This window comes from Ranitomeya imitator, chromosome 4, assembly GCF_032444005.1.
Source record: "Ranitomeya imitator isolate aRanImi1 chromosome 4, aRanImi1.pri, whole genome shotgun sequence".
In the NCBI taxonomy this organism is placed as follows: domain Eukaryota; kingdom Metazoa; phylum Chordata; class Amphibia; order Anura; family Dendrobatidae; genus Ranitomeya; species Ranitomeya imitator.
In genome coordinates this window covers 201,096,827-201,111,950 of record NC_091285.1, presented here as the reverse complement: position 1 = coordinate 201,111,950, position 15,124 = coordinate 201,096,827, and the positions used below count along the sequence as shown (strand labels likewise).

General features: G+C 48.9%; 1 protein-coding gene across 3 annotated transcripts in view; it reads right to left on the bottom strand.

Annotated features, from left to right (window-relative positions):
- Window positions 1-15,124, bottom strand: part of NUP37 (nucleoporin 37) — a 61,723-nt gene that overhangs the window by 40,835 nt on the left and 5,764 nt on the right. Inside the window, exons 2-3 of one of the 3 annotated variants that reach the window (XM_069764271.1) lie at window positions 13,221-13,281; window positions 9,602-9,779 (exon numbers count right to left, since the gene is read on the bottom strand). In XM_069764271.1, the coding sequence (XP_069620372.1) occupies window positions 9,602-9,769 (168 nt within the window). In that variant the 5' untranslated portion in view covers window positions 9,770-9,779; window positions 13,221-13,281. Of the gene's footprint in view, window positions 1-9,601; window positions 9,780-10,813; window positions 10,833-13,220; window positions 13,282-15,124 lie in introns of those variants that run through there. The other 2 variants (XM_069764272.1, XM_069764270.1) reach the window with 2 other exon arrangements.

Below are 15,124 nucleotides of genomic sequence, written 5' to 3'. Positions count from 1 at the left end.
CAGGAGGGTGTATACTGCAGGGGAGGAGCCGAGAGCCAGCAGGAGGGTGTATACTGCAGGGGAGGAGCTGAGAGCCAGCAGGAGGGTGTATACTGCAGGGGAGGAGCCGAGAGCCAGCAGGAGGGTGTATACTGCAGGGGAGGAGCTGAGAGCCAGCAGGAGGGTGTATACTGCAGGGGAGGAGCCGAGAGCCAGCAGGAGGGTGTATACTGCATGGGAGGAGCCGAGAGCCAGCAGGAGGGTGTATACTGCAGGGGAGGAGCCGAGAGCCAGCAGGAGGGTGTATACTGCATGGGAGGAGCCGAGAGCCAGCAGGAGGGTGTATACTGCAGGGGAGGAGCCGAGAGCCAGCAGGAGGGTGTATACTGCAGGGCAGGAGCCGAGAGCCAGCAGGAGGGTGTATACTGCAGAGGAGGAGCCGAGAGCCAGCAGGAGGGTGTATACTGCAGGGGGGGAGCTAACTTTTTTTGTATCACTTAGTGTCAGCCTCCTATTGGCAGCAGCATACACCCCACGGTCTGTGTCCCCCAATGAGGCGAAGGAGAAATTATATTCTCCTCATGAGCATCTATGCCTCTTTTAATGCATCCCATTATTTTATTTGCCTTTGTAGCAGCTGCCTGACACTGGCCACTGAATATGAGTTTGTCATCCACCCATACACCCAGGTCTTTTTCATTGAGGGTTTTGCCCAGAGTTTTAGAATTAAGCACATAATTATACATCTTATTACTTCTACCCAAGTGCATGACCTTACATTTATCCCCATTAAAGCTCATTTGCCATTTATCAGCCCAAGCTTCTAGTTTACATAAATCATCCTGTAATATAAAATTGTCCTCCCCTGTATTGATTACCCTGTAGAGTTTAGTGTCATCTGCAAATAATGAAAATCCACTCTGTATGCCCCCTACAAGGTCATTAATAAATACCGTATTTTTCCGACCATAAGACGCACTTTTTTCCTCCAAGTTTTGGAGGAAAGTGTGGGTGCGTCTTATGGTACGGATGTAGCATGTGGGGAGGGGGGCAGCAGTGAGTGGGATCTCACTGTTATGCCACTTCAGGATGTCCCCGCTGCCCAGAATCAGTGCTGGGGCAACCATGTGGTCCGGATGATTAGGTGCAGTGAATATTCATTAGCGGCTCCCCACCCACCTATCAGCTGAGCGGTGAGCCGGGAGCAGCAAATGAATACTGCACTTAAGCAGGGACACACATGGCTTCTCCAGCACTGATTCCTGCAGCAGCTGGGGAGGTGTTATGAATTGGTGATTCAGAACCACCATAGACCTGGTGGTTAAGAACACACAAAGTGACCTCAGGAAACTCAGAAGCCGCAGCCCCACTCACATCCACCAAAGGAAGCTCATAGACAGAACCAGCCGCAGTACCACTCATGACCACAGGAGGGAGCTTGACCACAGAATTCACAACAGGGAGGTCTGTGTGTCCGGGGGAGGAGGAGGCAGCAGCAGCAGGGGCCAGAGGAGAGAGGAGATCGCTGCATACCTGCCTGCCATGCCTGGGCTGGACGCCAAGTGCTGTGCACAAACAGGACCTGTTTGATGTCAGGAGTGGGCGGGCTGGGGCATCACATGGCAGCTCAGAGCCCTCCCTCTTCTTGACATCATCACAGGTTCTTCAGGCTCTCCACTAGAATTTGCAGCTTCCTCATAACCTGTGCTGTGGAAAGGAAACGAGGGAAGGCTCTGTGTGCAGTCATGGGATGCTTTTACCTCACCACAGTGTGGCTGGCTGCCACATTTAAGAGGTTAAGGCCCCGTCACACTTAGCGACGCTAAAGCGATCCCGACAATGATACGACCTGTCAGGGATCGTTGCTGCGTCGCTATGTGGTCGCTGGTGCGATGTCAAACTGTGAGATCTCACCAACGACGCAGCAGCGATGCGGCGACCTGTAGCGACCTGTACAACGATGTCACATGGCAGCTATTTCATGATGATTAACAGACCTCAATGAGGGACGTCCTGTCATGAGGTCGTTAATAAGATGTCAAACACAGCGATGTGTGCTACCCAGCGGGACCTCAACGATCAAAAAAAGGTCCAGGCCATTCCGACACGACCAGCGATCTCACAGCAGGGGCCTGGTCGCTGCTACGTGTCACACATAGCGAGATCGCTACTGAGGTCGCTGTTGCGTCACAAAACTTGTGACTCAGCAGCGATCTCGCTAGCGATCTCGCTATGTGTGACGGGGGCTTTAGTCTTTACAAAACACAATAAAGCACTCTGCCACTCCTTTGGTGAACTATAACTCCCAGCATGTCATAGGATCTGCAGGACATGCTTGGAGTTACAGTTCTCCCATGGGATTTTAAAGCCGCACTCCAGTGTTATTTTGCAGTGCTGGAGTGGTGCTTTAAATATAAGCCCTGTGCCCCCCATTCTTGTACTCACCCTCCAGCATCTTCATATAGTACTGTACAGACACCACACTGGTCCAGCAGCTTCCAACATAATAACATACTATTATATATAATAACACCACATATAATAGTATGTTATTTATGTTATTAAATATTTTACCACATTTTTTTGCTTCAAATATTTTTTTTCCCTGTTTTCCACCTCTAAAACCTGGGTGCGCCTTATAGTCCGGTGCGTCTTACAGTCCGAAATATACGGTATGTTAAAAACCCCTGACCCCTGTGGTACCCCACTGCTAACCGCTACCCAGCCGCTACCCAGTCCGAGCGTGCTCCATTAATGACCACCTTTTGTTTCCTATCCCTGAGCCAGCTCTCAACCCACTTGCACATATTTTCCCCTATCCCCATTATTCTCATTTTATGTATCAACCTTTTGTGTGGCACCGTATCAAAAGCTTTTGAAAAGTCCATACACACTACATCCACTGGGTTCCCTTGGTCCAATCCGGAACTTAGCTCTTCATAGAAACTGATCAAATTAGTCTGACATGAACGGTCCCTAGTAAACCCGTGCTGATACTGGGTCATGAGGTTATTCCTCTTCAGATACTCCAGTATAGCATCCCTTAGAATGCCCTCCAGGATTTTACCCACAGTAGAAGTTAAGCTTACTGGCCTATAATTTCCGAGTTCAGTTTTTGTCCCCATTTTGAATATTGGCACCACATTTGCTATACGCCAGTCCTGTGGTAGAGACCCTGTTATTATGGAGTCTTTAAAGATTAAAAATAATGGTCTATCAATTACTGTACTTAATTCCTGCAGTACTCGAGGGTGTATCCCATCCGGGCCCGGAGATTTGTCAATTTTAGTGATTTTTAGACGCCTCCGCACTTCCTGCTGGGTTAAGCAGGTGACATTTAATTGGGAATTTTTATCACTAGTCATTTTGTCTGCCATGGGATTTTCTTGTGTAAATACTGATGAAAAAAAGTCATTTAGCATATTGGCTTTTTCCTCATCCTCATCCACCATTTCACCCAGACTATTTTTAAGGGGGCCAACACTATAATTTTTTAGTTTCTTACTATTTATGTAGTTACAGTTATTTTAGGATTATTTTTACTCTCTCTGGCAATGAGTCTCTCTGTCTCAATCTTTGCTGCCTTGATTTGCTTTTTACAGAATTTATTTAATTTTTTGTATTTATTTAATGCCTCCTTACTACCTACTTCCTTTAATTCTCTAAATGCTTTCTTTTTGTCACTTATTGCGTCCCTTACAGCTCTATTTAGCCATATTGGTTTCCTCCTATTTCTAGTATGTTTATTCCCATACGGTATATACTGTGCACAGGTCCTATCCAGGATGCTAATAAATGTCTCCCATTTTCTTTGTGTATTTTTGTGTCTCAGGATATTATCCCAGTTAATTGCACCAAGATCCTCTCTCATCCGTTGGAAATTTGCCCTCCTGAAGTTTAGTGTCCTTGTAACCCCTCTATTGCACATCTTTTTAAAGGATACTTGAAAACTTATTATTTTGTGATCGCTATTTCCCAAGTGACCCCCAACCCTTACATTTGCTATGCGGTCTGGCCTGTTGGTTAATACTAGGTCTAGCAGTGCCCCCCTTCTTGTTGGGTCCTGAACCAGTTGTGAAAGGTAATTGTCTCTCATAGTTGTCAAAAACCGATTACCTTTGCTGGAACTGCAGGTTTCTGTTCCCCAATCTATTTGAGGGTAGTTGAAGTCCCCCATAATAATGACTTCATCTATTTGCTTTACGAGGATATTCTCCATTGCTTCCATTATTTTTTGAGACTTATAACAAACCCCTATCAGTAATTTATTATTTTTTCCCCCTCCCCTTATCTCCACCCACAGGGATTCTACATTTTCATTAAATTCACCTATATTATCACGCACGTTCCGTCCCTGTATGCATGCCTCCCCCTTCTCTGTCCTGGTATGAATGCCTCCCCGTCCCTGTATGCATGCCTCCCCCGTCCCTGTATGCATGCCTCCCCCGCTCCTGTATGCATGCCTCCCCCGTCCCATCCCTGTAAGCATGCCTCCCCCAATCCGTCCAGTATGCATACCTCCCCCTTTTCCTGTCCTGGTATGCATGCCTCTCCTTTCCCTATCCTGGTATACATGCCTCCCCTTTCCCTGTCCTGGTATGCATGCTGTTATGATCTGGTGGTTTAGGAGCAACATGGGACGAGCTCTAAAGGAAGTGGTACCTGTACTGACGCAGTCCCTAAGCTCAACACAACACTAGAAGTAGCCGTGGGATGCTCCTGACACTCCCTAGGCACCTCGTCACAGCCTAAGATCTAACTACCCCTAAAGATAGAAACAGGAAAACTATCTTGCCTCAGAGAAAATCCCCAAAGGATAGATAGCCCCCCCACAAGAAATGACTGTGAGTGGAGAGGGAAAAGACATACACAGAATGAAACCAGGATGAGCACAGGAGTGGATGGAATACTGTGCGGTCAGTATAAAACACTACAAAAAATCCACACAGAGTTTACAAAAATCTCCACACCTGACTAAAGGTGTGGAGGGTAAATCTGCTTCCCAGAGCTTCCAGCTACACTGAATTAATTCATACTGACAAGCTGGACAAACATAGAAAGCACAGAACGGATAAGTCCACAACCTGTGGACAGAAAAGAGCAAGCAAGGACTTAACTTTGCTGAACTGGTCAGGATAACAGGGAAATCCAAAGAGATGTGAATCCAACCAGGAACCATTGACAAGTGGCACCAGCTGAAGGAAAGAGCCAGGCTAAATAGCCGAGCAGAATAGACAATCAGTGGAAGCAGCTGCAGACTGCTAAATCCAAGGAGCAGCCATTCCACTTAAAACCACCGGAGGGAGCCCAAGAGCAGAACTCACAAAAGTGCCACTTACAACCACCGGAGGGAGCCCAAGAGCGGAATTCACAACAGTACCCCCCCTCTTGAGGAGGGGTCACCGAACCCTCACCAGAGCCCCAAGGCCGATCAGGACGAGCCAAGTGAAAAGCACGAACCAAATCGGCGGCATGGACATCGGAGGCAACAACCCAAGAATTATCCTCCTGGCCATAACCCTTCCACTTGACAAGATACTGAAGCCTCCGCCTCGAAAAACGAGAATCCAAAATTTTCTCAACCTCATATTCCAACTCTCCCTCAATCAACACCGGGGCAGGAGGATCAACCGAGGGAACAACGGGCATCACATATCTCCGCAACAAAGATCTATGGAAAACATTATGAATGGCAAAAGAGGCTGGAAGAGCCAAACGAAAAGACACCGGATTGATAATTTCAGAAATCTTATAAGGACCAATAAACCGAGGCTTAAACTTAGGGGAAGAAACCTTCATAGGAACATGACGAGAAGACAACCAAACCCATTCCCCCACACGAAGCCGGGGACCAACACACCGACGGCGGTTAGCAAAACGTTGAGCCCTCTCCTGAGACAACGTCAAATTGTCCACCACACGAGTCCAAATTTGCTGCAGCCTGTCCACTACAGAATCCACACCAGGACAATCAGAAGGCTCAACCTGCCCAGAAGAAAAACGAGGATGAAAACCAAATTTACAAAAGAAAGGTGAAACCAAAGTAGCCGAACTAGCCCGATTATTAAGGCCAAACTCGGCCAACGGCAAGAAAGCCACCCAATCATCCTGATCAGCAGACACAAAGCATCTCAAATAGGTCTCCAAGGTCTGATTAGTTTGCTCAGTTTGGCCATTAGTCTGAGGATGAAACGCCGAAGAAAAAGACAAATCAATGCCCATCCTAGCACAAAAGGCCCGCCAAAACCTAGAGACAAACTGAGAACCTCTGTCAGACACAATATTCTCCGGAATGCCATGCAAACGAACCACATGCTGAAAAAACAATGGAATCAAATCTGAGGAGGAAGGCAACTTTGGCAAAGGTACCAGATGGACCATTTTAGAGAACCGGTCACAAACAACCCAGATAACAGACATCTTCTGGGAAACTGGAAGATCCGAAATAAAATCCATGGAAATATGCGTCCAGGGCCTCTCAGGGAACGGCAAAGGCAAAAGCAACCCACTAGCGCGGGAACAGCAAGGCTTGGCTCGGGCGCAAGTCCCACAGGACTGCACAAAAGCACGCACATCGTGCGACAAGGAATGCCACCAAAAGGACCTAGCAACCAAATCTCTGGTACCAAAAATCCCAGGATGACCGGCCAACACTGAACAATGGACCTCAGAAATCACCTTACTTGTCCATCCATCAGGAACAAACAGCTTCCCCACTGGACAGCGGTCAGGCCTATCAGCCTGAAATTTCCGAACCACCCGCCGCAAATCAGGGGAGATGGCAGAAAGAATCACCCCTTCCTTAAGAATGCCAACCGGCTCAAGGACTCCAGGAGAATCAGGCGAAAAACTCCTAGAGAGGGCATCAGCCTTAACATTCTTAGATCCCGGAAGATACGAGACCACAAAATCAAAACGTGAGAAAAACAGGGACCATCGAGCCTGTCTAGGATTCAGCCGCTTGGCCGACTCGAGGTAAATCAGATTCTTATGATCAGTCAGACCACAACGTGGTGCTTAGCTCCCTCAAGCCAATGTCGCCACTCCTCAAACGCCCACTTCATAGCCAACAACTCCCGATTGCCGACATCATAATTGCGTTCCGCAGGCGAAAACTTTCTGGAAAAAAAAGCACACGGTTTCATCAAAGAACCATCAGAATCCCTCTGAGACAAAACGGCCCCTGCCCCAATTTCAGAAGCGTCAACCTCAACCTGAAAAGGAAGAGAAACATCCGGCTGACGCAACACAGGGGCAGAAGTAAATCGGCATTTAAGCTCCCGAAAGGCATCAACAGCCGCAGAGGACCAATTCGTCACATCAGCGCCTTTCTTCGTCAAATCAGGAAAGGGCTTAATCACATTGGAAAAGTTGGCAATGAAACGGCGATAGAAATGAGCAAAGCCCAAAAATTTTTGAAGGCTCTTCACAGATGTTGGTTGAATCCAGTCATGAATAGCTTGGACCTTAACAGGATCCATTTCCATAGACGAGGGAGAAAAAATAAAACCCAAAAAAGAGACCTTCTGAACTCCGAATAGGCACTTAGACCCCTTCACAAATAAAGCATTATCACGAAGGATCTGGAATACCATCCTGACCTGCTTCACATGAGACTCCCAATCATCGGAAAAAATCAAAATATCATCCAAATATACAACCATGAATTTATCAAGATACGAGAAAGTGGTTTAGGAGCAACATGGGACGAGCTCTAAAGGAAGTGGTACCTGTACTGACCGCAGTCCCTAAGCTCAACACAACACTAGAAGTAGCCGTGGGATGCTCCTGACACTCCCTAGGCACCTCGTCACAGCCTAAGATCTAACTACCCCTAAAGATAGAAACAGGAAAACTATCTTGCCTCAGAGAAAATCCCCAAAGGATAGATAGCCCCCCACAAGTAATGACTGTGAGTGGAGAGGGAAAAGACATACACAGAATGAAACCAGGATGAGCACAGGAGGCCAGTCTAGCTAGATAGATAGGACAGGATGGAATACTATGCGGTCAGTATAAAACACTACAAAAAATCCACACAGAGTTTACAAAAATCTCCACACCTGACTAAAGGTGTGGAGGGTAAATCTGCTTCCCAGAGCTTCCAGCTACACTGAATTAATTCATACTGACAGGCTGGACAAACATAGAAAGCAAAGAACAGATAAGTCCACAACCTGTGGACAGAAAAGAGCAAGCAAGGACTTAACTTTGCTGAACTGGTCAGGATAACAGGGAAATCCAAAGAGATGTGAATCCAACCAGGAACCATTGACAAGTGGCACAAGCTGAAGGAAAGAGCCAGGCTAAATAGCCGAGCAGAATAGACAATCAGTGGAAGCAGCTGCTGACTGCTAAATCCAAGGAGCAGCCATTCCACTTAAAACCACCGGAGGGAGCCCAAGAGCAGAACTCACAAAAGTGCCACTTACAACCACCGGAGGGAGCCCAAGAGCGGAATTCACAACAGCATGCCTCCCCTTTCCCTGTCCTGGTATGCATGCCTCCCCCATTCCGTCCCTGTATGCATGCCTCCCCCTTCTCTGTCCTGGTATGCATGCCTCCCCGTCCCTGTATGCATGCCTCCCAGCTCCGTCCCTGTATGTATGCCTCCTTATTCCCTATTCCTGTGTGCATGTTTCCTATTGAAAAAAAAAAACATCCTACTCACCTACCTGCGCCCTGGGTGCTGGCAATGCATCTCATTCTGGCCCCCGGCGCCTGCAGCTCTTCTTGTACCGAGCGATCACGTGATACCACTCATTTAGGTAATGACTATCCACCCCATGCCTATGGGAGTGGAGACGCGTCCATATTCATCACCTTAATGAGCGGTACCACGTGATCGCTTGGCACAGGCGTCAGAATGAGATGCAGTGTCAGCACTGAGGGCGCACAGGTAAGAGAGAATGATGTGTGCGCCAGCTCCTGGCACCTGCTGCTACACCGCTTCCCCCACGGCTTTCTGGATCGTGACTCGAGTATAAGCAGAGGGGGGCATCGTCAGCACAAAAAAATATATACTGTAAATCTCAGCTTATACACGAGCATATACGTTAAGTGATATATAGCTGGAATCAGTGTCTCTGTCTCCATTACATGCTGCTATCAAACTACATAGTAAAAGCCTGATTCCTTTTAAAGGGGTTGTCCAGGCTTTTCACAAAAGGCTGTAGTCACGCTATTTGACAGTAGACTTGTGAATCCTTACATCGCGGGTTGGCAGTTAGACCAAGTGGTCATGTGACTGCACGTATGCAATATTTATACTCCCGGCCACATTCCGACTAGACGTGTGCGGCCAGCCTCGCACAATTCAGTTGCATTGAGCGAGGTCGGAATGTGGCCGTGAGTATAAATATTGCATACTTACGGTCACTTGACCGCTCGGTCTTGTCACAGGCAGCAGAGAATTCTCACAGTACGACTAGACTTTTGTGAAAAGCCTGGACAACTTCTTTAACCTAACTTTTTTATAGCAAGTGATAGGTCATCATTAAGCAGTAACGAGTTTGCACCTGAAATGACTCCACTGACAAGTTGCTTGGCAGTCCACATGACAAAGCCTACCGTGTTACCATAACCTATACTGTATTCAGAAATTACCTCACTTTGCACCTACCTGAAATTGGCAAGACGCCACAACAACGTAATTGTTGCCGCCATAAGCGATTAAGGAGCCCAAACCCCCAGAATCAAAGGGGTTAAATTCCACCACATGTACAAAGTCTTCACAGTCCACCGTGTACGTGGCGTTTCTAATCGAGTCTTGCTTCATTCTCTGCTTCATCGCTGTGAAACTGAAAAATCACAAGAGGAGTTTAACAAATAAATGGACTATAAGGTACAAAATACAAGACGATATTATTCTATGGTATGTGTTATGACCTGGTGGTAAGGACAATAATGGACCTAGTGGGTAAGAGCACACGGAATGACCTGATAGTTACTAATAATATAGGACGAGCTCTGAGACGTGGGAACTCTGCTGACCGCAATCCCTAATCCTATCACACACACTAGAAATAGCCGTGGATTGCTCCTAACGCTCCCTATGCAACTCGACACAGCCTAGGAAACTAGCTAGCCCTAGAGATAGAAAAATAAAGCCTACCTTGCCTCAGAGAAATTCCCCAAAGGAAAAGGCAGCCCCCCACATATAATGACTGTGAGTAAAGATGAAAATTACAAACACAGAGATGAAATAGATTTAGCACAGTGAGGCCCGACTTACTGAACAGACAGAGGATAGGAAAGGTAACTTTGCGGTCAGCACAAAAACCTACAAAAAGACCACGCAGAGGGCGCAAAAAGACCCTCCGCACCGACTCACGGTGCGGAGGCGCTCCCTCTGCGTCCCAGAGCTTCCAGCAAGCAAGACAAAAATCAAAATAGCAAGCTGGACAGAAAAATAGCAAACCAAAGAAATACAAGCTGGAACTTAGCTTCTGATGGGAAGACAGGTCACAAGAACGATCCAGGAGAGAGCTAGACCAATACTGGAACATTGACAGGTGGCATGGAGCAATGATCTAAGTGGAGTTAAATAGAGTAGCCAGCTAACGAATTAACCTCGTCACCTGTAGAAGGAAACTCAGAAGCCGCAGCTCCACTCACAACCACCAGAGGAAGCCCATGGACAGAACCAGCCGAAGTACCATTCATGACCACAGGAGGGAGCTTGACAACAGAATTCACAACAGGTATGTACAGGTAATGTATGGACGAGAGGTCATCAGTCTGAACTATTCTACCCTCGTCAAAGAAAAAGGCAAAGTGGGGAATAGTTTTGTCACACATAACTCACGCTTTACCCTTACTTTAAGAAAATTACCTTTATGCACTTCCTTAAATAAAACTGTACTTTAAAGGGAACCTGTCATGTCCCCGAGCACTGTTAATAGGAGAAAAAGGGTTAATCTGTAGGAACGTTCCAATTCTGTCCGGCCACATTAAAGTGCGGCTACCAGGAGAATTTACTGGGTAGGAAGGCAAAATGAGCAATTGTAAGCACACAGTGCTATATGAGGACTGCAATATATTAAGGGGATAAAAATGATGATGGAAGGAGGAGGAGGAGGAGGAGGAGCGCTTCTGTAAGAGGAGGAGGAGCGCTTCTGTAAGAGCAGGAATCAATCTGTGTACTTAGTCTCCTCCCAGCAGCTCAGCTCGCCAAATCCGAACAGTGAGTAAGCGGCTTTATTTGCCAGGTGAAGCGGTGGTCACGTGAGGTCAAGCATGTGATTTGATAACTGGTGGTCACGTGCTGATTAGCTTTTCATCTACTTCTCTAAATGTCCCAATGAGAAAAGCAGATGAGGCGCTGGCTGGCCCGTGACTGGAGTTTGCAAATTGCATACTTACCGTATATACTCGAGTATAAGCCGAGATTTTCAGCCCAAATTTTAGGGCTGAAAGTGCCCCCCTCGGCTTATACTCGAGTCACGGTAGCGGTGGGGTCGGCAGGTGAGGGGCTGAGGGCGCTGGGGTATACTTACCTAGTCCCAGCGATCCTCGCGCTGTCCCTGCCGTCCCACGGGCTTCGGCGCTGCAGCTTCAGCGGTCACGTGGGACCGCTCATTACAGAAATGAATAAGCGGCTCCACCTCCCATAGGGGCGGAGCCGCTTATTCATTTCTCTAATCAGCGGTGCCGGTGACCGCTGATAGAGAAAGAAGCTGCAGCGCCAAAGACAGGAGGGGACAGCGCGAGGATCGCCAGGACTAGGTGAGTATGTTATATTCACCTGTCCTCGTTCCAGCCGCCGGGCGCCGATCCATCTTGCCGGCCGGCGCCTCCATCTTCCCGGCGTCTGCGCTCTCTGACTGATCAGGCAGAGGGCGCGATGACGCATATAGTGTGCGCGGCGCCCTCTGCCTGATCAGTCAGAGCAGAGACGCCGGGAAGATGGAGGCGCCGGAACGAGACGCCGGGAGCTGCAATCAAGGGAGGTGAGTATGTGTTTTTTTTTTTTTATTGCAGCAGTAGCAGCGGCAGCACAGATTAATGTGGAGCATCTATGGGGCACAGTGAACGGTGCAGAGCACCGTATAAGGCACAGCTAGGGGGCACAATGAACGGTGCAGAGCACCCTATAAGGCACAGCTAGGGGGCACAATGAACGGTGCAGAGCACCGTATAAGGCACAGCTAGGGGGCACAATGAACGGTGCAGAGCACCGTATAAGGCACAGCTAGGGGGCACAATGAACGGTGCAGAGCACCGTATAAGGCACAGCTAGGGGGCACAATGAACGGTGCAGAGCACCGTATAAGGCACAGCTAGGGGGCACAGTGAACGGTGCAGAGCACCGTATAAGGCACAGCTAGGGGGCACAGTGAACGGTGCAGAGCACCGTATAAGGCACAGCTAGGGGGCACAATGAACGGTGCAGAGCACCGTATAAGGCACAGCTAGGGGGCACAATGAACGGTGCAGAGCACCGTATAAGGCACAGCTAGGGGGCACAATGAACGGTGCAGAGCACCGTATAAGGCACAGCTAGGGGGCACAGTGAACGGTGCAGAGCACCGTATAAGGCACAGCTAGGGGGCACAGTGAACGGTGCAGAGCACCGTATAAGGCACAGCTAGGGGGCACAGTGAACGGTGCAGAGCACCGTATAAGGCACAGCTAGGGGGCACAGTGAACGGTGCAGAGCACCGTATATGGCACAGCTAGGGGGCACAATGAACGGTGCAGAGCACCGTATAAGGCACAGCTAGGGGGCACAATGAACGGTGCAGAGCACCGTATAAGGCACAGCTAGGGGGCACAATGAACGGTGCAGAGCACCGTATAAGGCACAGCTAGGGGGCACAGTGAACGGTGCAGAGCACCGTATATGGCACAGCTAGGGGGCACAATGAACGGTGCAGAGCACCGTATATGGCACAGCTATGGGGCACAGTGAACGGTGCAGAGCACTGTATATGGCACAGCTAGGGGGCACAGTGAACGGTGCAGAGCACTATATGGGGCACAGCTATGGGGAAATATGAATGGTGTAGAGCACTATATGGCACAGCTATGGGGAAATAATGATCTATTTTTATTTTTGAAATTCACCGGTAAATGCTGCATTTCCACCCTAGGCTTATACTCGAGTCAATAAGTTTTCCCAGTTTTTTTGTGGCAAAATTAGGGGGGTCGGCTTATACTTGGGTCGGCTTATACTCGAGTATATACGGTACGTCATGTGACGACCGCTCGAACTGGCAAATAAAGCCTAAGTTACTTACTATTAGGATAATCACCATGGAGAAGTCTCTTCCGTTTTCAGGTGAGACTTTCCTCTTCAATCTATGGGTACGAGTAAAAAAAAATTAAAAAATCGGATACAGATAAACCATATAGCCAGTTTTTACTGATATATTGCAATTATGTGGGAGCATGTCACCCCCAAAATAGCATTTAAACTGCCTAAAGATTTAAGTACGGTATATGGGAGACCTAGACCCCATTTAAATCATACTATACCAGTATAGCTTAACTTTAAAATAAAAATTACCTTTAATCTAATATGCAAAAAAAGGACGCTTCAGTGCACCCTCGGTGTGGACTATGCTGCTTCGGGGCACCCTTGGTGTGGACTATGCTGCTTCTGTGCACCCTTAGTGTGGACTATGCTGCTTCTGTGCACCGTTGGTGTGGTCTGTGTTGCTTTGGGGCACCTTTGCTGTGACCTATGCTGCTTTGGGGCACCCTTGGTGTGGACTATGCTGCTTCGGGCACCCTTAGTGTGGACTATGCTGCTTCGGGGCACCCTTGGTGTGGACTATGCTGCTTTGGGGCATCCTTGGTGTGGCCTATGCTTCTTTGGGGCACCTTTGCTGTGACCTATGCTGCTTTGGGGCACCCTTGGTGTGGACTATGCTGCTTTGGGGCACCCTTGGTGTGGCCTATGCTGCTTCGAGTCACCCTTGGTGTGGCCTATGCTTCTTTGGGGCACCTTTGCTGTGACCTATGCTGCTTTGGGGCACCCTTGGTGTGGACTATGCTGCTTCGGGCACCCTTAGTGTGGACTATGCTGCTTCGGGGCACCCTTGGTGTGGCTTATGTTGCTTCGGGTCACCCTTGGTGTGGCCTATGCTGCTTTGGGGCACCCTTGGTGTGGCCTATGCTGCTTTGGGGCACCTTTGCTGTGGCTTATGCTGCTTCGGGGCATTTTTGGTGTGGCTTATGTTGCTTCGGGGCACCCTTGGTGTGGCCTATGCTGCTTCGGGGCACCCTTGGTGTGACCTATGCTGCTTCAGGGAACCCTCGGTGTGGCCTATGCTGCTTCAGAGAACCCTCGGTGTGGTCTGTGTTGCTTTGGGGCACCTTTGGTGTGGCCTATGTTGCTTCGGGTCACCCTTGGTGTGGCCTATGTTGCTTCGGGGCACCCTTGCTGTGGGCTATGCTGCTTTGGGGCATTTTTGGTGTGGCTTATGTTGCTTCGAGGCACCCTTGGGGTGGCCTATGCAGCTTCGGGACACCCTTGGTGTGGCCTATGCTGCTTCAGGGAATCCTTGGTGTGGCCTATGCTGCTTTGGGGCACCTTTGCTGTGACTTATGCTGCTTTGGGGAACCCTTGGTGTGACCTATGCTGCTTTGGGGCACCCTTGGTGTGACCTATGCTGCTTTGGGGCACCCTTGGTATGGCTTATGTTGCTTCGGGTCACCCTTGGTGTGGCCTATACTGCTTTGGGGCACCCTTGGTGTGGCCTATGCTGCTTCAGGGAACCCTCGGTGTGGCCTATGCTGCTTTGGGGCACCTTTGCTGTGACCTATGATGCTTTGGGGCACCTTTGCTGTGACCTATGCTGCTTTGGGGCACCTTTGCTGTGACCTATGCTGCTTTGGGTCACCCTTGGTGTGGCTTATGTTGCTTCGGGGCACCCTTGGTGTGGCCTATGCTGCTTCGGGGCATCTTTGCTGTCGCCTATGCTGCTTTGGGGCATTTTTGGTGCAGCTTATGTTGCTTCGGGGCACCCTTGATGTGGCCTATGCTGCTTTGGGGCACCCTTGGTGTGGCTTATGTTGCTTCGGGGCATCTTTGGTGTGGCTTATGGTGCTTTTGGTCACCCTTGGTGTGGCCTATACAGCTTCGAGGCACCCTTGGTGTGGTCTATGTTGCTTTAGGGCACCTTTGGTGTGGCATATG